At 46.2% G+C, this 22,059-nt stretch overlaps 1 protein-coding gene across 1 annotated transcript in view; it reads right to left on the bottom strand.

Annotated features, from left to right (window-relative positions):
* Positions 1-22,053, bottom strand: part of Ippk (inositol-pentakisphosphate 2-kinase) — a 62,601-nt gene extending 40,548 nt beyond the window's left edge. Inside the window, exons 1-6 of the mRNA XM_010610584.3 lie at positions 21,901-22,053; positions 10,264-10,311; positions 8,230-8,325; positions 4,699-4,765; positions 3,097-3,218; positions 1,892-1,981 (exon numbers count right to left, since the gene is read on the bottom strand). Of these exons, the coding sequence (XP_010608886.1) occupies positions 1,892-1,981; positions 3,097-3,218; positions 4,699-4,765; positions 8,230-8,325; positions 10,264-10,311; positions 21,901-21,981 (504 nt within the window). The 5' untranslated portion in view covers positions 21,982-22,053. The remainder of the gene's footprint in view (positions 1-1,891; positions 1,982-3,096; positions 3,219-4,698; positions 4,766-8,229; positions 8,326-10,263; positions 10,312-21,900) is intronic.
* Between the last annotated feature and the right edge of the window lie 6 nt (positions 22,054-22,059).

Below are 22,059 nucleotides of genomic sequence, written 5' to 3'. Positions count from 1 at the left end.
AAAAAAATTTTTTTTTTTTTTTTTTTTTTTTTTACACAGGGAAAGGATGGGCTTGTGGGGGGATGGAAAAAAAGAGGTGGGATGTATCAGGTACAGGTGTAAATTCCCTATGTTGAAAAGTTATCATTATGTACGCCTAAAACATACCAGTAAATGTTTTCTTAAAAATAAAAAATTCAAAATAAAATATTGTGTGGTTCTGGCATAAAGATACCTAGACCAAGGAAAATAGAATGCAGAGCCCAGAGATAAACCCTCACCTATACAGGCAAAAGGCCTTTGACAAGGGTGCCAGGACAATTATCTGGAGAAAAGGACAGTCCTTTCAATAGAGGCTAGGTAAACCAGAGATCCACATCCCAGAGAATGAAGTCAGATATTCACCTAATACCGTACACAAAAATTAATCTGAAAGAGATCAAACACTTAAAAATAAGATACAAAATTCTTACAAGCAAACAGAAGAAAAGCTTCATTACTGGAACTAGCAATGATTTCTTGGATATAACATGAAAAGCACAGGCAACAAATTTTTAAAAAAGGACAAAATGGACTTCACCAAAATTAAAAATTTTTTGTATCCAAGGACACCATCCACAGAGAATAAAAAGCAACTAACAGAGTAAGATAAAACATCTGCAAATCACATATCACATAAACCATTACAGTATATGGAGAACACCTAGAACTCAACAATAATAGAATTTAAAAATGGGCAAGGGACTTTTGAATAGACATTTCTCCAAAGAAGATATAAAATGGTCATAAGCACATGGTCAGCAACACTAGTACTGGAGCAATACATATCAATACCACTGCACACCTCTTACGATGACTCTAACTACAAAAAGAGATAATAACAAATATAGCAGAAGAAATCAGAACATTCACACACTGCTTGGAGAGACATAAAATAATCCAGCAGCTGTGGAAAATAGTTTGGTGGTTCCTCAAAAAGTTAAACACAGGGAGCCAGGGATTTAGCTCAGTGTTTCCACCAAATGCCTTGCAAGCACAAGGACCCAAGTTCGATCCCCAGTACCAAAAAAAAAGCTAAACACAGGTTTACCTTAGGACTTGGCAATTCCACTTCTAGGAAACTACTCAAGGGAATTGAAAGCAAGAACTCAAGTACACATACATGAATGTTCACAGCAGCACTATTCACAATAACCAAATGGTACAAAGAATCCAGATGTTGGAATTCCAGTCAACAAATGGATGGGTAAACGAAATATGCCATACATTCATACAGTGAAATAATGCATGAATAAGGAAAGCCAAAAAGGGAAAGAAGGACTGACACATGCCCCAACACGGAGGAAGCCCAAAAACACTCTGCAAATGGAAAACATCCAGCCACGAAAGGCTAGTTATTACATGATCTCATTTCTGTGAAATGTCCTGAAGAGGGAAATGCGAAGATAGAAAGTACATCAGTGGTAGCAAGGAGCTTGCAAGAGGGTACAATGGAGACTGACTGTTAACAGAGACAGGGCTTCTTCTTGAAGTGATAATAACTGAAGTTGGATAGAAGTGGTGACTGCACAACCCTATAAAGATACTCATTAAAGGGCCGGAGATTTAGCTCAGTGGTTCTGCTACCGGCCTCGCAAGAGCAAGGTCCCAAGTTCGATCCCTGGTACTAAAAAAAAAAAAACAAAACAAACAAAAAGATACTCACTACAACTCACTGAATTATGCAGTCCAAAAGTCTTAGGGGTCGGCAAATTATATCTTAATTTTTTAAAAAAAGTGGACATGAGCTATTTGTGAAGCAAAAAGTCAATAGGAAATATCTACATTTTCTTTTACTCTTTGCTCAAGCTCTCTGCATGCAGCCCTATCGCATAGAGGAAAGAGCAGTCCCAGCCGGAACCCTTCTTCTCACCTTGAGGTGCTGGTGCATGCAGTAGCGACACACCTTGTGCTTCATCTCATGGGTAACACTGCTCGAGAAAGGAATGAACCCACATTTTGGCTGCAAGATAAAAAAAGGAAGAAAAACCTCTTAGGGAGAAGTAACATACCATTAAACAGACACATCACTAACTACAAGATGATGAAAAGCAGCAAGGGACTTGCTTCATTTCCACCTCCCAAGGGGATGGATGCTTCGCCATCACATCACACACACGCCTCTGCCTCCAGGGGTCCCAAGGCCAGCACTCCAGATGGGCAGGTGGGCGGAGGCTCTGTGCTTTCCTTACAGAACGTGACTGGCAGCATGGAAGGAGTATAGACAGGACCAGGGTTCCTAACTAGGGAAGCAGAATCATCGTTTCTGCTGATAAAAGGCACTGTTTGTGCAGCTTGTCCATCTGATAGATACTTGGCTCTCAGAAAGTCAGGGAACTCAGCTGTCTTCTACATGCCACATCCTCTGAGCATATGTAACATGCAAAGCAAGGCCTATGCTCAGAATCAGGCTGCAGAATGTGACTGGGGAGACAAAACATCCATCCATCCTTCTTCCACTGCACCCGTGAGGATCCTGAGTTGCAATGCTTAGGCCAACAGCATGACCCAACGGCCAGAGGTTGGAAGGAAAGAGACAGGCAATACCCAGACATAGGAGGTTTTCTGGGGGAGCTGAAACAAGAGGGCCCTGGCCCTTCTCCAGTCCTACTACCTGTGCCAGACAGTAAACCCAGACTGTTGGCCATGACTTTCTAGGACTCTGACCTGTGGAAGCAGGATGCAGTCTTCATCTAAAGAGCACCTCAGGAATGGGTCCTCAGCACAGTGAGCCATGGCCACAAGGCCAAGGTAGCTACAGGAAGTGGGGAGGAGTGAAGGGAGCCAAGCAAATGTACAAAGAGGGAATAGGAACCCAACATGCTTCCCACTGGTGACCCTTGACCAGGGCTTGTATCAGCCTAGCTGTGTGGGGCAGGTCACTGTCATCCCCAAGGAAGGAGCCCAAACTTGGAGTCTGGAGCTGTGGAGGGACCCAGAGAATGTGAGATAACTGGAAGGGGAGAAAAGCAAGCTGAATTTCTGAGATGGGGCTGCAAAGCATACTGAAGGCAAAAGCCACGAGACGGACAGCCCCAGACTGACCTTTCCCTTTCCCCACACCATTTGAAGTTTCACCTTAATCTCTACACACAGAATCGGCCGGTGCTCTGTAATGCGGTAGGTCTGAAGTCTGGTGAGGTTGGGAAGGCACATAGCATAACCACTGAGCGTGTCCAGCTCCTTGTCACAACGAGACTCTGAAAAGACAGAGCACAGGTCACACCTAGAGATCAGAGAAGAGCGACAGAGTCCCACAGTGACAGAGAGTGGAACAAGCATAGCCTTATGCTTGTTCTAAGGAGGTCATTCTGCACCTGGTTAAAGCCTCCCTCATCTTTGCCTGGGGACTTTGGGATGCACAACAGGGTGGTTCACACCACACCTATAATCCCAGCACTCAGGAGGCAAAGCCAAGAGAACCGCAAACTTGAGGACAGCCTAGGCTACACAGTGAGACCTGGACTCCATAGCAAGAGCCTATCTCCAAAAACAACCACAAAACAGTACCTATGGCAAACTTTAGGCCAGGTGCCCTCAGCTCCAGAGGGGCACAGTGAAGCAGGCAGTCAGCCCTGTCCTTCACATCTCTGAGCCCCAGTAATAGCTCTGGACACAGGGGCTCCTCAGTGGCAACCCTTGTGCCACATCTGCTTGCTGGGGAAATAAGTGCTGCCACAAACCCTATGGGAGAGGCTTCCTAGAGCTCTTCCAGACTCTGCCACTGCACCTCCTCCCATGACTGTTTTCATCTTTATTCTTTGGCTGTAATACACCATAAGCATGAGTGTAACTGTGAGATTTAGTGTCCTTCTAGCCATTATAAATCTGAGGGTGGCCTTGGGGACCTTCAAATGTGCAACTGTTTGTCAGAAGTGAGGAGAGCCTTGGGAACCCCCTAACTCTATGACTCTCTCAGCCCAGGAACTAGGAGAGGAAGCAAGCTGCAGCCCCTACCTTCCCCTCAAACCAGGGCCCTTCCCTATATGCAACACTTGGATAGCTCGTATGGACAGAGCCAGATGAGGCTAGGCTTCCTCCCCAGCCCAGTAAGTCTGACTCTAAGTCCTTACTACAAGGGGCAGTACCATTCTTATCACTGAAGTCATAAGACCTCAATCATGATCAGAAAATAAAATTGGCGTGCTGAGCAGCATGCACATCCTGGGACAGGACCTAGAGCTGGCCTCTCTCCACTCTTACAGACAAAAGGATCAGAGACCAGACAATGTCCTGTGTTTCCACCTCCTCTGCCACAACACAGAGCCTACAGCATGGGGCCAGCTTTTCCCTACCCCAGCCAGACCCCAAGCACACAGCATTATTTGCTTTCATTTTCTAATCCAATCAGGAAGGAATCCTATGCTGGCCAATTATTACGCTTACTTGCCTGGCTATGCTCAAGGAAGAGACATTTATACACTCAACACAGGATTTTATGTCTTGATCAATAACTGGGGGTTGGGGGGGGTGTTAACCTTGGTTAACCTTGTTCTGGTTCTTGCCAGCAAGACCACCAGCAAGTTCAGGAAAGAGGCATGGGCCTGGGAGGGGATAACAAAATTCTGGCCATAAAACTGCTGAACATTTCTTGTACCTAACACAGATGAACATTTCAAATACTTTTCAAATAGGATTTTTTAAATCACAAACAATAGTCATAACTTAAGACACACTTACCTGGTCTTTCAGACTGTATCTTTAAACATAGTTGTTTCACAAACTCTAAAGGCAGCTGAACAACTTCCTGTAAGAAAACACGAAATAATATGGGTTGCACAAGAAGACAGTTAATGTCAAAGAGCTGTGCACCTAAACACAGTCAAAATGGTAAAGTTCACATAATGTGTATTTTGTCACACACAAAAAAGCTTAAAACAATTTTTTTTAATTTTTAAGAAATTGTAAAGCTTAAAAAAATTCAGCATGTAGGTTTTTGGAACAAAAGCTGATCTGTTATTTTCTGAACCTGTCTAGACACGCCATTTGAATGCCCCAGAGCAGCCAGGATCCAGTAGAGGGAGCAGCCATCCACATCTCCTGCCACAGAAGACCTGGTCATAGCAGCACCCACATCACAAAGCAGGGGCCTGGGGCAGTTTTGGGGCCGCATGAAGACCCTCGCTGACCCCTCAGACAGCCTCAGGGTCTCTCACACTGCCACCTGTAAGGCAGGTCAGCTGATGGAGTTGCTATCCTGCTATCCACGAGTGAGCCAGTCAGGGGAACTCATGTGACTGATGGCCAGGCACTCCTCTCCACTTGGCTGTTTCCCAGCAATTTCCCAAATCAAAGGGATTTGATTCAAGTAACACTGCTTACCATCTTCCCTGACCTTTCATGTTTTCAGAGTAGCAACTATGACTTCTGAAAAAGCCTGAGAGAGACACAGACCTGCTTAAAACAAAAGTGCTGGATGGGAATACTGCCCACGGGGAGGCTTGCCTTCTCTACTGGCCCAGCATGCACCATGCACATGCCTGCTTCCTGCCTGCCGTACCATCTCATTGTGATTTTTTATTTATAGAACCATGCTGTCTGCTGATGACAATAGAGGCACTAAAAATCTCAATGTGGAACTGGGTAATCTGAAACAAAGGAAAAGAGTGGGAAATGTACAAGTCCCAAAATTCAAACCTCAAAGTGGTTTGAGGAGCAAACATTTGCTCATCTTTAAAGAAACCAAAAGTTCAAAGGAATAAATACCCATCCTGACATTGTGTGTGTGAGAACAATGATAAGAACTGCATAGGAGGCTGGGCATGGGTAGCACACACCTATAATCCCACCACTCTGTGAGGCTGTGACAAGACCATAGCAGTTCGCCGGGTGTGGTGGCGCACGCCTGTAATCCCAGCACTCAGGAGACTGAGGCAGGAGGATCGCTGTGAGTTCAAAACCAGCCTGCGCTACATAGTGAGCTCCAAGTCTCTCTCAACTACATAGTGAGACCCTGTCACACAACAACAACAACAAAAAAGAAGTTCAAGCCCAACCTGGGCAACTTGTGAGTTGCAAAAGGGGGCGCAGGGGATGAAAATAGTTCACATCCTAGGTTCAATCCCCAGTACCAATACACACACACACACATACACATACACACACCCTAGAAATGCCTTGGCCCACACCACAGGGAACCCAGCTGAGGACATAGTACCTACACAGGTCTAGGGCCACACATACACAAGACACCCCCCACCCATGCTACTGTCTGCCTGAGTCCACAGATACCCTGAGTTTCTTCTCACAACTTTGAATTACTGATTCTGCAACAAGGGTATCTGTATCTTCCTCAAGATACCATGCCTACAGTAGGCATCCTCTTTGAGTGCCACCCACCCAACCATGTGAACATGGTGAGGAGCAGCCCTGCACAAGGCACCTACCTGAGAAGAACCATAGTTAAGGCCCACAAAAATGTCTCTGCGGGCGCTGCAACACATGTACTAAGATGAGTAAGGACCTCCAGACATGGCACCGCCCTCCAAGGGGCAAAGAGATGCTGCCAGAACACCGGGCTGCCAGCCTGGAGTTCCCTGCCCAGCCTATACATCAGCAATCTGAGGTTCAAAATGGAAGTCGAGGCTACCCCGCAAGATGGCCAACCCTAAGGAAGTAGATCTGGTCAAAGGGCAAGGATGAACTTCTGAAATTTCAGGGTCCTCTAGTACTTAAGAAGCCTCAGCTGTATGTTTAAGGAGTTCCCTAAACTCTCAAGGTCCCTAGAACTGCCCAGACTTGACCTGTGTCCCAAGCAGGGTGAGGGCCAGGGTGTGGCTCGTCATGGGGGCTGACTGTGTCATGTCCAAGATGAAATGTCTTCTCAAAGGCTCCACCATGGGCCGGGGATTAGCTCAGTGGTGCTACCGCCTGCCTCCCAAGTGCAAGGTCCCAAGTTCGACACCCAGTACCCCAAAAGAACAGGTTCCACCTTGCCTGATGAGCTGATGCGCGTGCTTGCTACCAGGCTCAGTGTGCACTGTGAGCATCCTGCCAGGACATGCTTACCTGAAGAAAAGCAAGCTGGGGTTCACTCTGGCAGGTATCCTAATGTGGAGGAGATACACTGTGACCCTTCACACTAAGGACAAACAGAACCAAACCCACTGCCAGACATTTCTGATCCTGTCCCATCCCTCACAGGTGATCTAATCTCACCACCCCAGCCAACAAGCACCATCGCCACTCAAGTTCTCCCTTCTGGAAGAGATCTGAAGTTCCAGGACCAGAAACTGCCACCCAGCCTGACAAGCTGGAGCCAGGGACAGCAAGTGCTGGCTCATCTGAAAATATTCTCTCCTCAGGGAGCCCACAGCTGGCACAGACATACCGTGTGGAAGAACCACGTGGGTCTTCCTAAAAGGGCACCTGTGACCGTGGGGGGATGGGCAACATCTGCAGCAGCTGAGGAAAGGCAGGAGGGAGGTGGGTTTTGCAGCCTCGGGCCTGTGGCTCTGACAATCCAGGTCGGCAGAAGGATGAGCCTGGGGTCACCCCTTGTCCTGTCCCCACAGAGCACAGGTGAGCAGCAAGCAGCACCCACACAGAAAGCAATGTCAAGGCTTTTCACAGCTTTTCTTTTTTTTTGTTTTGTTTTGTTTTGGTTTTGGTTTTTTGAGACGGGGTCTCACTATGTAGTTCAGAATGCCCTGGAACTCACTGTGTAGCCCAGGATGGTCTGGAACTCACAGCGATCCTCCTGCCTCAGCCTCCCAAGTGCTGGGATTACAGGTGTGCGCCACCACACCCAGCTCACAGCTTTTCTCCTACACTCCAGCTTTTAAAATTAAATTCAGGCACTGTGGCCCCTCAGTCAGTGTGGTGAGCAGTGTCTCATTCCTGTGTTTGTAGCCATGTTCCTCCTCTACAAAGCCAAGAAGCCAAGGGGGTGGGACTCCCTATGTTCCCTACATTGCTGGTGGGCAGAGCTGTTCCTTCCAGCTCAAGGACAACTGACCACTCACCTGAACACCCTCACCAAGCAGAGCTTCCAGAAGGGCCAGGTGGAAGAGAGCAGGTTCTCTCTCAACCTCGTTGTCCTCAGCTAGAAAATGGGTCTCTCAGCATCCATTCAGCCACCACAGGTGAGCAAAGCCCTCAGAGACTGAGTGTATGAATGTTATCATTTCACACAATGTTTCCAACAACTTACCTGCTAGTATTGTTGACATAGAACTTGCATATGAATTGAGATGAATAAAAATCACTTACCCCACAGTGCACACAGTTCTCCCCCAAAAACTCTTTCATGACATTTTTGCCAAAGTCCACTATGTCCTGCAGGTGCTGAAATATCTCTTCTGATGTCTGCAAGAGACAAGCATAGGACAGGCTCAGCACAGACCTGGTAAGGAGCCCCAGAAAGAGGACACCAAAATCCCCAAAGGCCATCGAGAGCACAGTGGCATCTGAGCCAGTCAGGCAGCAGTCTTCAGCCTGAGAGAAAGCCCCCTAGGGCCGCCCTGGACTCTTGTCCCAGGCCTGTCCTCTCACGTCCCTCCTCCCACTCCCAGGAGCACCACTGCCACCAACATGCCCTCTGAAGAGCTGACTTGGGAAATTCCTCACATCCAAAGGGCATTAGGTATTTAGATGTAGAATAAAGTGCCACACCTGCTGGGCAAGCGCAAGGTCCTGAGTTTGATCCCCAGTACCAAAAAAAAAAGATACAGAATAAAGTATTTTCTCCCCAGTCAGAGGTTTTCCAAGGGTCAAAAAGCAGGTGAGACTGAGTGAGACAGAAAGTCACTCAATGTGTCCCAAGGTGAGAAGTGCAAAGGACCAACAGTGGGTCACTCCCAGGAGAGTTACATACACAAAGGCTGGCCCAGTAGAATCTTCCTGCACTAGCAGGTCTGCTATGCATATGGGGTTTTGTCCAAGGTGGGCCGGGAGGCACCCAGGACCAAACTTGAGCTCAGGAAAGTTGCAGGACTGAGCATCCACCCTGTGTCTTCACAGCCCCTGGAGAACCCACTACCTGTACCTGGCATGTGCAGATGTCCTGTAGCTCCTATAACAGGATCACATCAGAACTGGACCTGACAGAAAAGCCCAGAACACAACTAGTGGCCCCATGCAACTGTGTCACAGCTTCTGACAAAAAGCTTGTCCAGGCAACAGTAGAGTGATGGCACAAGACCTCCAATGAAGCAGCTGCATCCCACTGTGTTGCTTAAGAACACATAAAGCAACTGTACTGTATTCTTAAAAAGTACCAATACACTCAAAGAAAAACCATATAAAGCAAATGCAGCCTTGGAGATACCACTTCAGTCAGTCTACACAGAAGGCTGACAGAGGGAATTGAGGTGGGTAAGGGGTGAGCACTGCAATCACCGAACCGGGCACAGTGGGGAGAGAGGAGACTAAAGGCACTCTGGGATATATCCTACCGGAACAGAATACCTCCAGCCATTTCTCTTCAGTAGCTGGGACAGGAGCACAGGATGCTAGCCACGTGCCATCACCCCCCTCTGCCTGCCCCCACACTGACACAGGCCCATCTACCCTTGCTGTGGGGACCTGAATTCACAGGCTGGCTCAGCCCCCCAGCCCACCCAAGCTTACCTCATGTGCAGAAAGGGCCAGGCGAGTATCTCAGCCTCCCTCAGAGGATACAATGCCCTCACCCGCATCACAGGAAGCAGAGAAAAGGCCATGGATAAAGGAGCCTTTGCTACTCAGTGTTCACCTGCGATCTCCTGAGATTTATACTTCAAAGGAGCCAGGTGGCCACAGTACAGGGTCAAAAATGTGACAGCAGCAGTCCTGTGAGTGGCCCATGGATAATCAAGTCAAAAGAAACTACTGTTCCCTCTGACCCTGCCCACCAGGACTTTAACATAACACAGATTGTCTAGCAGGTGTCACACTATTTCCACAAAGACAATTTCACAGATGGGGAGACTGAGGCAGTGGGTACTTGACAAGGCAAAGCTGAGACCAGGTCCTTGCCAGAGCAGGACCCACAGACTGGGCTAGAGCATCTCCTACTTAGTGCCAAGCAGAACCACCATAACAGAGGTAAGCGACACGCAGTGACATAAAATGAAGCATGGGTCAAAGTGCTGAGACCTGGAAGGTCTCACATCAAAAATCTTAAGGCTCATCACCTTCCACACTGAATGCTTGTGTCATTTTTAAATTTCTACAATTATCATTAATATTTCTGCACCAGGAAAAAAAATCCATCTTCTTAAAAAATGGTTATAATGACTGGAGAGGTGACCTTGTCAATCTTACCTTCTTCCTATTTGGAGGAAACTTCAGAAAACGCAGCACAACACAGCGCTATTGGAAAATAAAACAAAATCTGATTAGTCCTTGGCCGGCAAGCAGACTCTGCAACCAGTAGGTGCAGAGAAGGGGTGAGGTCAGGGTGGCAGTCCTGAGGCCTAGGCCACTGGGAAGCCCCTGCAAAGGGGAGGCCAGGGTAGGGCCACTTCAGGGTGCACAGGCCGCCAGAAAACCTGTGGCCTTTAACCCAGCTCTCCCATGCCCAGATGTTTATCTTAAAGAAATAATTAAGAAAGCTCAACATACTTTAACTATCATGTATAAAAGCAATGTTTTTAATTCCAAATAAAATGGAAACAACCTCATCATCCAAAACAGAGGGATAGTTAAATGCAGAGGGATACATTGCATGCTTGCATAGCTTGCAGTAAGTTTCAGGAAAACAGGAAGGCCAGTAGTTATAGACAAGACATGCAGTCACCTCACACTGCTAAGTAAAAAGCTGGCAGAACAAAGCACACAGAATGAGCCCATTTTCAAAAAGAAAAAATATATACATATACAGTATGTACACATACATAATATACACATATCTATGACTATAGTTCTATTTGTGTGAAATTAAAAAAACAGGTAAGACTGACCCTGGCACCCACTCCTTAGGGAGGTGGGATGGCCCCTGAGGAATACCAAGAGGAGCCTGGTCATGGGGTTCTGGGCTCATTTACTTTGTCACAACTAAGCTAAACTCTTATAATCTCATCATCTTTCCATAGGTATGTGACACCTCAATTTTTTTTAAACTGTAATTTTTCAGTGAAATTTGAGTATGATCTGCTTAGATGGAAGGGTCTGAAATGATGGTTCAGCACAAGTTCAACAGCATCAATAGGGCAATAGAATTGCACAGTGACTGCAATTCTTTTTTTTTTCAGTGAAAGCTGGCTTTGAACTCACTATGTAGCCCAGGCTGGCCTTGAACTTGTGGCTATCCTCCTGCCTCAACCTCCCAAGTACTAGGATCACAGGTGTGTGCCACCATGCCCAGCCACAATAATTTTTTAGACATCCTACTTATCTCAATATTTCAGCACTTTAATGTTCACATGATATATACAATAAGAAAGTACATTGTACATGGGAAGAAGGTATCTGAGACAGACTTTACCTAAACATGACAGGGTGGGATATGGTCCCTGGCAGGTACACTGGGTAGCAAACCAGGACAGCTTACTGGCGACAGCTTAGAAAGCACAGCTTTCTAGAATAAAAGATGCCTTATGGAGCAAAAAACATCCTATGGAGATGAAACCAGCCCTGGGCACCCAGGCCTGTCTATTCAGTCAATCCATACTGCTCTTCCTAAAACCCAACTGTCCTGGCGGCACCTAATTGCTCTTCTTCTTTTAAAATTTACTTTTACAGAAAGTAATAAAGTATTCTCTAAATAATGAAAAAAAGAATAAGACTATAAGAGCAAGAAGCAATTTAAATATGTTCAGGGACCATTTTCATCTCCAGAATTAAGGATTATTTTAATGTTACATCATTGCCTTTTCTCTTTTACTTTCCTTTTTAGTTTTATTTTAGGATTCCCTATTTTTAATGTTCATACAGAGATTTCTTTAACTGAAATACCGAATAGTTTCTTCAGTGTGAAAAACTATAATAGTACACAGGATCCTAATGAGATAATTAATAATGTGAAATAGGAAGTAAAGGGCTAAAGGTGTAGGGAAAGTGGGAAGGGTGGGGGAAAGGTAATAAGGGAGAGGAAAAAAAATATGAGAAACTGAAAAAATGGAAATAAAGTGTTTGTAAATGGGGAGGGGAGGAGGGGGTGAAGGGAGGGCAGGGACAAGGGGAAAAAATGAGAATCAAGATCTATTATGTAAAGGTACAGAATCCCAATGATGAATGTAACTGTATTGTATACCTAGATTGTACCAATAAACTCAATAAAAAGAAAAAAAATAAATAAAATAAAATTTACTTTTAAATTTCTAGTGTTTTTAAGAGGGTCTCACTGTGTTGGCTAGGCTGGTCTGAAACTCCTAGACTTAAGTGATTCTCCTGCCTCAACCTGCCAAGTAGATATGACTGACTACTCATAGGTACATGTTACTGAGCCCACCATCCTCAGGCTCTTACTGAGGTTCCCTTCCCAGTCACTGCCACTCACTTGTCTCACTGCCAACCTCTTTGGGTGCCAAACACAGACTGGGGACCTGAGGTGGATGGGATTCATGCCAAGACTGCGCCCTCCTAAGTCCAAGGCTGCAATCAACAATGGACCTGGGGAGTCATTGGCTGAGAATCGCTATTTCATAAAACTGTAATTCCATCTAAATTCAAGGAAAAACAAGTTGAGCTACAGAAATACCAACTCTAGAAAACTTTCCAGAAATTCACATTCCCAAAAGTGATTCAGTCCTCACCTTGACACAATTTCTGCCTCAGAGCCTATTTGATCAGTCCATCCAACAATTACACCAACGATAGTATAGAATGCTGCCTTAGACAGTGGTATCCAGCACTACCAACAACACATGTCCACAGAGAGAGTTAGCAAGTTTTCTAAGGAAAGCCTGATCATGCTTGAAAAACCAACACAGTAAGAAAATATACTAAGGCACTGACCACATGGACTGAACCACACTGCCTTGGCCCACATGCAACCCAAGGACTAGCTCTGTCCCTCATACAAGGACATACCTGTTGCCCACAGGAGCCAAGCTCGCTCACCCATAGTTTTATGGCATCTAAAAACAAGGAAAGTCTCTCTCAATTACCCAGGAGACTATTAAGCTGCACAACAGCATTGTAGCCAGGCAGTTGCAAGGAAGGCAAAGCCAAGCAAGTCACGTGAGCTTTTTTATTGTTGGAATGCCCCACTATAGCCTCAGAGAAAGGAGTTTAGAAAGCCCATGAACAGAAATACTAACAACAAGAAACAGAGACCCTGCAGTGGGCAACACTTGCCTATTAACACAGACTCAGTGTTCCAACTTTCTCTGCTACTGTTGTTCCTAATAAAGGCAGCAACTGGACCTTTCTACTTACAAATGGAAATTACAGATTGCATTTGCATTATTAACATCAAGTATAAAGTAACTCAGAAAGCAATCATCTGGCTTATCAAGATTTTTTAAAACCAAATTGTATAGGCACAATACAAAGAAAAACTGGACACAGATTCCAGGAAAAAAAAAAAAAACATCAAAACCACAATGACTTCAGGGTTTGGTCCTCACTCCTTCCTGCCAATAATAAATAAGTAAATGACAATAAACATTTACCACTGTTCCCCCAGCACTTATGATGATAAACATTTACCACTGCTCCCCCAGCACTTCTGTCAATAATTATCACGGGGGCGGGGTACCAGGAATAGAACTTAGCACCTCACACTTGCCAGGCACACACTGTGCCAGTGGGCTAAATCCCTGGCCCAATAATCATTATTATTATTGCTGCAATAAGCAATATGTGCAAAGCACCAGAGATACAACACCCCCAAACTAGTCATCTCTGCCATCTCTCCCTCCAAGGTGAGTCACTCAAGCTTCAGGGTAAAGAATGTGGAAAGTGAAGCTCCAAGGGAACAGATTAGGTCTCCGAGAGACCTGCCACACTGGTGGCCCAACCTCAGCCTTCAGGGAAGCCCTGTGATCAAGGGCATGAACCCAAAGGTCAAGGCTAAGTGGAGTGGAACAGAGCTTGGAGGTGGGGCTGGGGGCGTTCCACATCTTCTGAGTTATCAGGTTCCTTGTAAGTAACTGCCCATTGGCAGCCTGGGGCTCTGGCTGGAGAGTTGATCCCCACAGAGGATGTGGACAGAGACCTTGCCAGGGCTGGGCAGCAAAGCCTGGGTGGCTCTCCCTTCCTGGTCCACCCTTCTACAGGGTCTCCTCAGCTACCAAGTCCATATTCAGCTACCACCCACAGGAAGTCTCCTTCCCCTTCCCAGTAAGGAGCCAGAACCATGACCAACTGAACAAGTCTGAATGTAATGATGTGTCTATTTCAAGGGAAACAGCTTTCTCCACCTACCCATTTATCATACAAGCACTGTCACCAGAAACCTAATCACTACCCCCACTGCCCCAAGAGGGGCTGCAGAATCAGCTTTAAAGGCCAATCTTAACACCAACACTCAGACACACGGCTTGCCTCGGTAGTACAGCTAGTGCCAACCACCCCTTGTAAGGGGCCTGACTGGGCTATGCCAGCTAGAGGAGGTTTGCCCCTGAATGTGCCAGAAAGAGGCCATTGGGAATATGGCCAGCCACAGGCCAGGCAACATTCATGAGACATATTGTAGAGACAGGTAAAAAATTGACGCCATACCAGCTCTTGTTGGCAGAAAGACTCAATGAGCCAAGAGGCACCCTTAGTTGGAGTCCAAACAGAAACATGGAGGATTGCTAAGTACTCAAAAAGCACATAAGTGGGGAAAGACTGGAAGGAAGTGCACTTCCTGTTAACAGAAGTTCTCTTCCCCACTCTATCTTTTCTGGGCAGGAGGAAGCAATACTTGTTATTAAAGAAAAGTAAAAGGCCACAATCAACCAATATATAAAAAAAGAAACACTTGCCAACACAAAGTCTGAGGGGGTGTGACAGCTGAGACAAATTACCTGAAAAAAAAAAAGGTATGGGCTGGTGATTTAGCTCAGTAGCTCCCACACCTGCCTCACAAGTACAGGTGTTGAGTTTGATCCCAGTACCAAAAGAGAAGAGGAAGAAGAAAAGGTTTATTTCATCTCAGTTTCAGGAATTTCAGACCATGTTTACTTGACTCCACTGCTTCTGGACCTAAAGTGAAGCAGCACAACACAGTAGAAGTGTGTCACAAAGGACACCTATTCAACCTCACAGCAACTGAGAAGCAGAGAGCAGGAGGAAGTCCCGAATCCCTACACCTCCTGCAAAGACACACCCTCAATGGCCTAGGCCTCATCTCCCAACAGTGCCACAGGCTGGGGACCAAATCTTCAACACATGGACCTTTGGGGAACATTTAAGATCTAACCCATAACAGAGAGGAACTTTCTGGATAGAATTAAGCCCTTTTGGTAAAGATGAGGAGGGAGAGGCTGCCCCACAACTGACAGGGCACTCTTGGGGGTGGAGGAGGTTGGGACCCACTAAGTAAGTTGTTCCAACGGCACTTGTCTTTGAAAGTTAGTTCTTCCATCATGGTGAGATGACCCAAGAAGCAGACCCTAAAAGACCTCAGGAAGCTGAGATCAAGCCACTTTCAAAGGAAGAGAAGAAGGAGGAAAAAAAAACCATAATAGAACAGGTGTTGCCCCTGGAATGCAACCTGGGTCCCTGAAACAGCTCTGCTCAGCTTTTCCTGAAGTGTAAAGGATGACTCCCAGGCAGGACCCCAAATGTGGTGGACCCCAAATGTCCATCTCAGGAAGCCATCCTCCTTGTGGGCCCTCCTCACTGTTCCTTGCTCTGTCCACCAGTAACAGGGCAGGAGGTACCGAGCAGCTGACCTCTGCAGCACAAGAAGGACCGCAGGACTCCAGGCTCAGAGAAGCAAGACTGTGGGGCTGGGCTTCATCAGGAGGTACTCACAACTGCACACCTCAGCCCTGGTGAGAACTCACAACCTCAGAGGCAGCCACAAAGCAGACCCACAGAGGACTAAGAAGGGGCTTACAAAGGAAGGGAGCATCAGGAAAGGAGGCCAGGCAGCAGGCAGCTTGTCCAACCTGGGCAAGACACTTCCCTTCCAAGCTTCTGCAGCTCTAATTCAACCTCTCAGCCATTCCTGCAGGACTGTGGAGGTGTGAGCTGTGGCAAAGGTCACAAAATGAAAAACATACCACATCAATGTGACACCAAGAACAATGGGAAAAGTGTGAGGTCAGGCTGGGGCAGGCTGATGGTCCAAAAGGGTGGGAAATCTGACAGTGTATGAAAGGAGATAGGACTCATGGAAGTCCACAGGCGTGAAGTTGGAAAACCACATGCGACTCTAAGGGGCCATTCAGACTACCCACTGGACTGCACCATGACCACAAGGTACTCCTGGTTATGTCTGCGCTCCAGATACAGAAAGGCTTCCCTCACCTTTGTGCACTGCAACTCTAAGAAAACAGAGAAAGTCATTGGAGTTACACCTCTGACTAAATTCTGACCAAGAAGGAGGAAGGGGTTAATTAGGTAGAAAGCTGCCATGTCACCTGGGAAGATATAAAACCAGAAAGAGATGAACACCCTTGCAAACTAATGCAGTAACATCACAGTGCTGAAAACCATCAAAGGAAATATGGGAATAAACCCTAACCATGCAACAGCAGACATAAATAAAGGGACAAAAGCTGGTCATGGTGATAATACATATCTATAATGCCAGCATTCTGGGAAGCTGAGGCAGGAAAAGCACAAGTTTGAGCCTAGCCTGGGCAACTCAGAGATTTAGTGAGACCCTCTCTCAAAATAAAACAATAGGGCTGGGGATTTAGCTCAGTGGTGCCACCACCTGCCTCACAAGTGCAAGGTTCTGAGTTCAAGCCCTGGTACCAAAATAAATAAACAAAACAAAAAAGGGCTGGGTATGTAGCTCAGTGTGAAGGCCCTAGAAAAAAACCAAAAGCATAAGTAGAGGTCCACATGCAAGGCTCTGCAATAAGCTGGAATGGGACAAAAACGAACCCCATCAAGAAAGAAGCAGGGGATTTAGCTCAGTGGTTCTGTGGCCTGCCTCACAAGAGCAAGGAGCAGAGTTTGATCCCTGGTCAAAAAGAAAAAGAAAAGCCACATCAGCAGCACCAACCTGTAAAAATACCACTGGATTTTCTCAAATGCACATAGGTCAGTTCTTAAAAAGATGCTAGTGACAAAAGAAAGTTAAGTCTGTTTCAACAAGGGTCCAGGGCTTAGGAATGTGCCATACAGTTATATATACAGAACCGAACTTATATTCTTCCTGCATCTCCAGGTAGAAGTATGATCTCCAACATTCTTACAGCACCAAAAAGTTGCTTTCCACCTGAGCTATAAGAAATAACTACAGGTGTCTGTAATGGACATCTTTGTGTATAAGATCTTTATTTTCACTTCACTTCTAATCACCTCCTTATCCAGAATACCAGAACAGAAGTCAGACCAAATGATAAAATTTTTTTTTAAATTAATGCTTTAAAAAATATTAATGCTTTTTCCTACTTTTTTTTTGGAGCTGGGGATTGAACCCAGGGCCTCAAACATGCTAAATACACAATCTACCCTCTGAAATACACACCCAGCCCTTTTCCCAGTTATAATACATATTCATTGCAGGATATTTAGAAAATTTTTTAAAAACCAAGATCTGGCTGTGATGACATACAGGTGTAGTCCTGGCTACTTGAGTAAGGGACTGAAGCAAGGATCACTTTAGTTTAAATGTTTGAGACAGGGCCGGGAATTTAGCTCAGTGGCGCCATTCCTGCCTTGATGTACCAAAGTCCTGAATTTGATCCCCAATATGGAAAAAAAAAAAGGAGCTAGCATGCTTTTCTTCATAAATGTTTGAGACCAATCTTCATAACACTGTAAATCATGGTCTCAAAAAAAAGGTAAAAACAATTCATGACTATCACAAAGTGATAACTACTTGTCACATTTTGACATATTTTGTTTCAATTACAAGTATAATCACAGTCAAACTATGACTGTTTATTTTTTTCTTCTCTCTGTTTTGTGGTGCTGGAGATTGAAGCTAGGTCTCTGTATGTGCTAGGCAAGAGCTCTACAACTGAACTACATCCCCAGAACTTTTGATTTTTTAAATTTTGAGACAGGGTCTAAGTTACCAAGAGTGGCCACAAACTTGCAATCTTTCTGCCTCAGGCTATGGAGTAGTCTGGATACAGGCATGCACCACCATACCAGGCTACAACCTGGTTTTTCCATTTAACATTGTGAAAATTTTCCCCATATTAAATGGGATATAGCATAATTTACCCAATCCATCCATTATAAAATAACCATCTAAATTATTTGAATTTTTCTATATAAACTGGATGTGGTGACAAGCACCTACTTGAGATGCTGAGGTGTGTCACTTAAGTTCAAGAGTTCAAAACTAGCCTAGGCAACATAGGAAGACCCCGTCTCAAAAAACAAACCAAAAATAGATTAAATTCTAACATATAAAATAATGCATAAAAAGAAAAAAAACCTATAAACAAGAAATCCTAACTGAAAAAAGAGTGAAATGGACCCCCAAAAGCTTGACCTTCACACCTATGAAGCCCAAACACCCCAGGGTCAAAGATCAATTTGTAGAAATGATCTGAAGCTCTCCTCAGAATCTCAGAAAGATGACAAAACTAGAATCACTGGAAATGAGGCACTCTTGTCATGCTTTTGATAAATATTCTTTGTTGGCAGGTCAGTTAAACAGCAGTCTTTCATATTACTTCTGAAATCACTAAAAAAGGAAAACATGACAGTTCAGTGTTGTAAGACCAATGGGCACCACCTGCCCCTGCACCCCAGAGCCAAGGCAACCCAAGGGGCTCAGTACTCTGGACAACTGAGATTCTTAACAATAAACAAGGTATCAAATGACCTTCACAGGACAAGACCCTGAGCCAAATCAATAAGCTGAAGGCAAAGCAGACAAATGCAAACACCTTGGGAAAGAAGTCCAGTGCAGCGGCATGGAAGGTGACCACAGGCTTTGCAGACCTTTGATGTGGCTGCTAGCATAGATGCCAGGCCCTTAGGCTGCATACAGGAGAGCATGTGCCTTGATGTGGATATGTCCCTGCCTAAGGAACCCTCTCAGAGTCCATGGCTGGGGCTGCAGACACCCATGGGAGACAGTATGCCCAGGCTGCTGACAGCCCATGCACCAGAGGACCCCTGCCAGATGGACATTGGACACTGCACATGCTGCACCTGGGAAAGGGACACATTGTAGTTTTTCAAAGCCTAGAGAAAACAACCTTATGGTCAACACTGGAACTGTCCAGGACTGCTTGGCCTGGCTATGGGGAAGCTGACCACCATGTATCACGAATATTACTAAAGCCTCTGTGGGTTGGCCTGTCTTTCTACTTCCTGCCTACCCTGGGCATGCCCCACACTCTCCTGCAGCCCACATAGAACTCCTCCATTCTCAGGCCCCAAATCCTGTACTGAAGGTTCTCACTTTTTTCTGTTCCATGTCTGCACACAGCAGGAGCATCCCTATGCTTTTAGTGCTTCTGGCCAATGACAGAGTAGATGTCTCCACCTAGACCCTCAACTCCTACAGGACAGATCTCAGGGTGGCTGTCTACACATGCATTGCGTTCTTGTGCTGCTAGGAAGGACAGATAGGGCACTTACAAAGCCTTTCACCTCAGAGTGGTTGGTACCCACTCAGAGAAAGTGACTGTCTCCTCATCTAAAAGATTTGGCCAAGGAGGCCTCCCTCTCTCTTGGGCTGGATGAAGCAACTCAGTTGCCAAGCAGAGAAGTAGATAGAGTGCACCTGGTCCCAGCCTTGGCTTCTGGAGAAGTTCCCACTCACCCACCTTCCCTATATCCCACTCACTCACCCTCTCCTTGAGCAAAGTGGGCTCTGAATAGCTGTCTTCCAGGACTTGCTCTCTCCTCCTTGATATACAACCTGAACAAATATCCTAGCCAGGCTTATCTGGAAGTCAGGCTTAAAGCTCAGCACAAAGGTGTCTTTGAGCTGCTCAGCACTCAGCACAATTTACTTCACCTACATCAGCATCAGACACCATCCAACCTTAACTCAGAGGGAAAAAATGTTTTATGAGACTATTTGTGATGATAATATTCACTTTTAATTTTTTGCTACGGGGGATCGAACTCAGGCCCTTGCACTTACAAGGGAGGCAGTAGAACCACTGAGCCAAATCCCCGGCCCAATATTCCATTTTAAATGAGCTAAAACAACAACGAAGTAGGAACGAGCACAAAGAAGTAAGTTTAGATTTAAAAATAAAGAAAGATAGCTGAGGGCCGGGGATTTAGCTCACTGGTTCTAGTGCCTGCCTCGCAAGCACAAGAACTCGAGTTCGATCCCCGGTACCAAAAAAAGAAAAAAGAAAGAAAGCTGAAAGTATAGCTTAGTGGTAAAGCATTTGCCTAGCATGCTCAATGCCCTGGGTTCAATCTCCAGCATGACAAACCATTAATGGTAAGAATAACAATAAAATAAAGAATGAATAGTATGGGACCAGGACAACCTGATAGCTACAGGTAAGCTTAAAAGGTAAAAGCAAAAAGGAACACAACTATAACCATCAAAGCTGTGCAAAGGGGAGGGACCAGGCTGCCCTGGAGAAGCCTGCTCAGGGAAGGGGGCAGACATACAGTGAAAAGGGAGTCCCAGAGAAGAGCTCACAAAAGCCTGTACTCTTTCAACTCTGGGTGTCCTTTTGCTTCAAATCTAGAACTTGCTCCTTCATCTGTCACTACTTTTGAAACTTAATACATCAGCCCCACTAGAAGAGGATGGCTTCAGCTCATCCTCGTCCATTACTAATTCACCTAAAGATCATGAGTAAAGCCTATGGTCTGAGTTCTCTGATTCCCAACTGTGCTGATGGTAACAAAACACAAAGGTAGACTCTATGGGCCACCTGGATGTTTGCAGCTTATACGATGGTTGACCTTTCCCCATCCCTGAACAGCTGCTGAGCTGGAGTAGGGCCTTAACCTGAGTTCTGCTTGCTTCATCTATCAAAGAGGATGATTGTTATCGCTACTCAAGCTTAACTTGTCTGACTCCTGTTCAACTAATCTTTGATGAAATTCCATAAAGCAAACTCTATTCCTAGCTCCATTTTATAAATGCAAGCACCAAGCCTTTGCCAGGGAGTGGTAGAACTGGGAATTGTCCCAGCTGCCTTTTAACTTCCAAGCTCTAACCCCTCCCTACAAGACACCTCCCCACCGCCTACCCCAACTTCCAGCCCACTACATTCCTGTGTAGTTGTATCAGACAAGATACCAAAGAGATTTCAGCCGCACACAAACTCATATGCTTCTCTTCCTGGATTCACCTCTTTGGGAGTCACTGCAGTTTCTGAAACTCACTCTCACTGAATTAAGAAGGGGAAACCTTTTCAATTCTAAAAGATTCTGAAGGCTAACCTGTGGGCTGCGCCCTGTTACAATTAACAGCAACAGCACGAAGAACAGCAGATTCGTGGTCTCCAGAGGCTCAACTCCCGCCTAGCTGGTACCACAGCATCCCAGGCACTTCCTCCAGTGCTGCTCAGGCCCCAGTCCCACCTAAGCCTCCGCCGGGCTGTTGGGCAACCTCCCGGGAGGAGGACGCACCGCGTGAGACCGCGAAGCACCCACTCGGCGTGGGAGGGAAGGGCTAGGAATCCACTGTAAGGGATTAGGGGGATACTGAGGGGACGGGGAGAAGAGGTGGGTACTAGCAGGGTCAGGGGACCAATTTGGGTAGGGGATAGGTGGGGGCGGGGGTGGAAGGTGCCAGAGATGGGGTACTGAACTGGGGAGAATGCTGGGGGACGAGGAAAGGGCTACGGGCTCCAAAGGGAGACAGGCCCAGGCTGGTGAGGTGCTGGGAACGACGGGGAGCCCCTGAGGACCAAGACCGTCGGGGGAGGGCCCGAACCGTGCCACCCGTTCGCCACTTACCCGCGCGTGGGCCACCACCAGGCTCTTGTTGCCTTCCCCGTGATACCCCCATTCATTCTCGTCCATCTTCTCCTCTTCCATGCCCCGGCGCGGCCCTGGAGGCTCGCGGACCGGGACGCGAGGACGAGAGCTAGAGGACGGCCGCCTTGTCGGGCTCCG

This window comes from Fukomys damarensis, unplaced genomic scaffold (assembly GCF_012274545.1).
Source record: "Fukomys damarensis isolate Sample0158 unplaced genomic scaffold, DMR_v1.0_HiC HiC_scaffold_27, whole genome shotgun sequence".
NCBI classification, from domain to species: Eukaryota; Metazoa; Chordata; class Mammalia; order Rodentia; family Bathyergidae; genus Fukomys; species Fukomys damarensis.
Note: the sequence above shows the minus strand (reverse complement) of the source record. Positions and strands in the feature narration are given on the sequence as shown.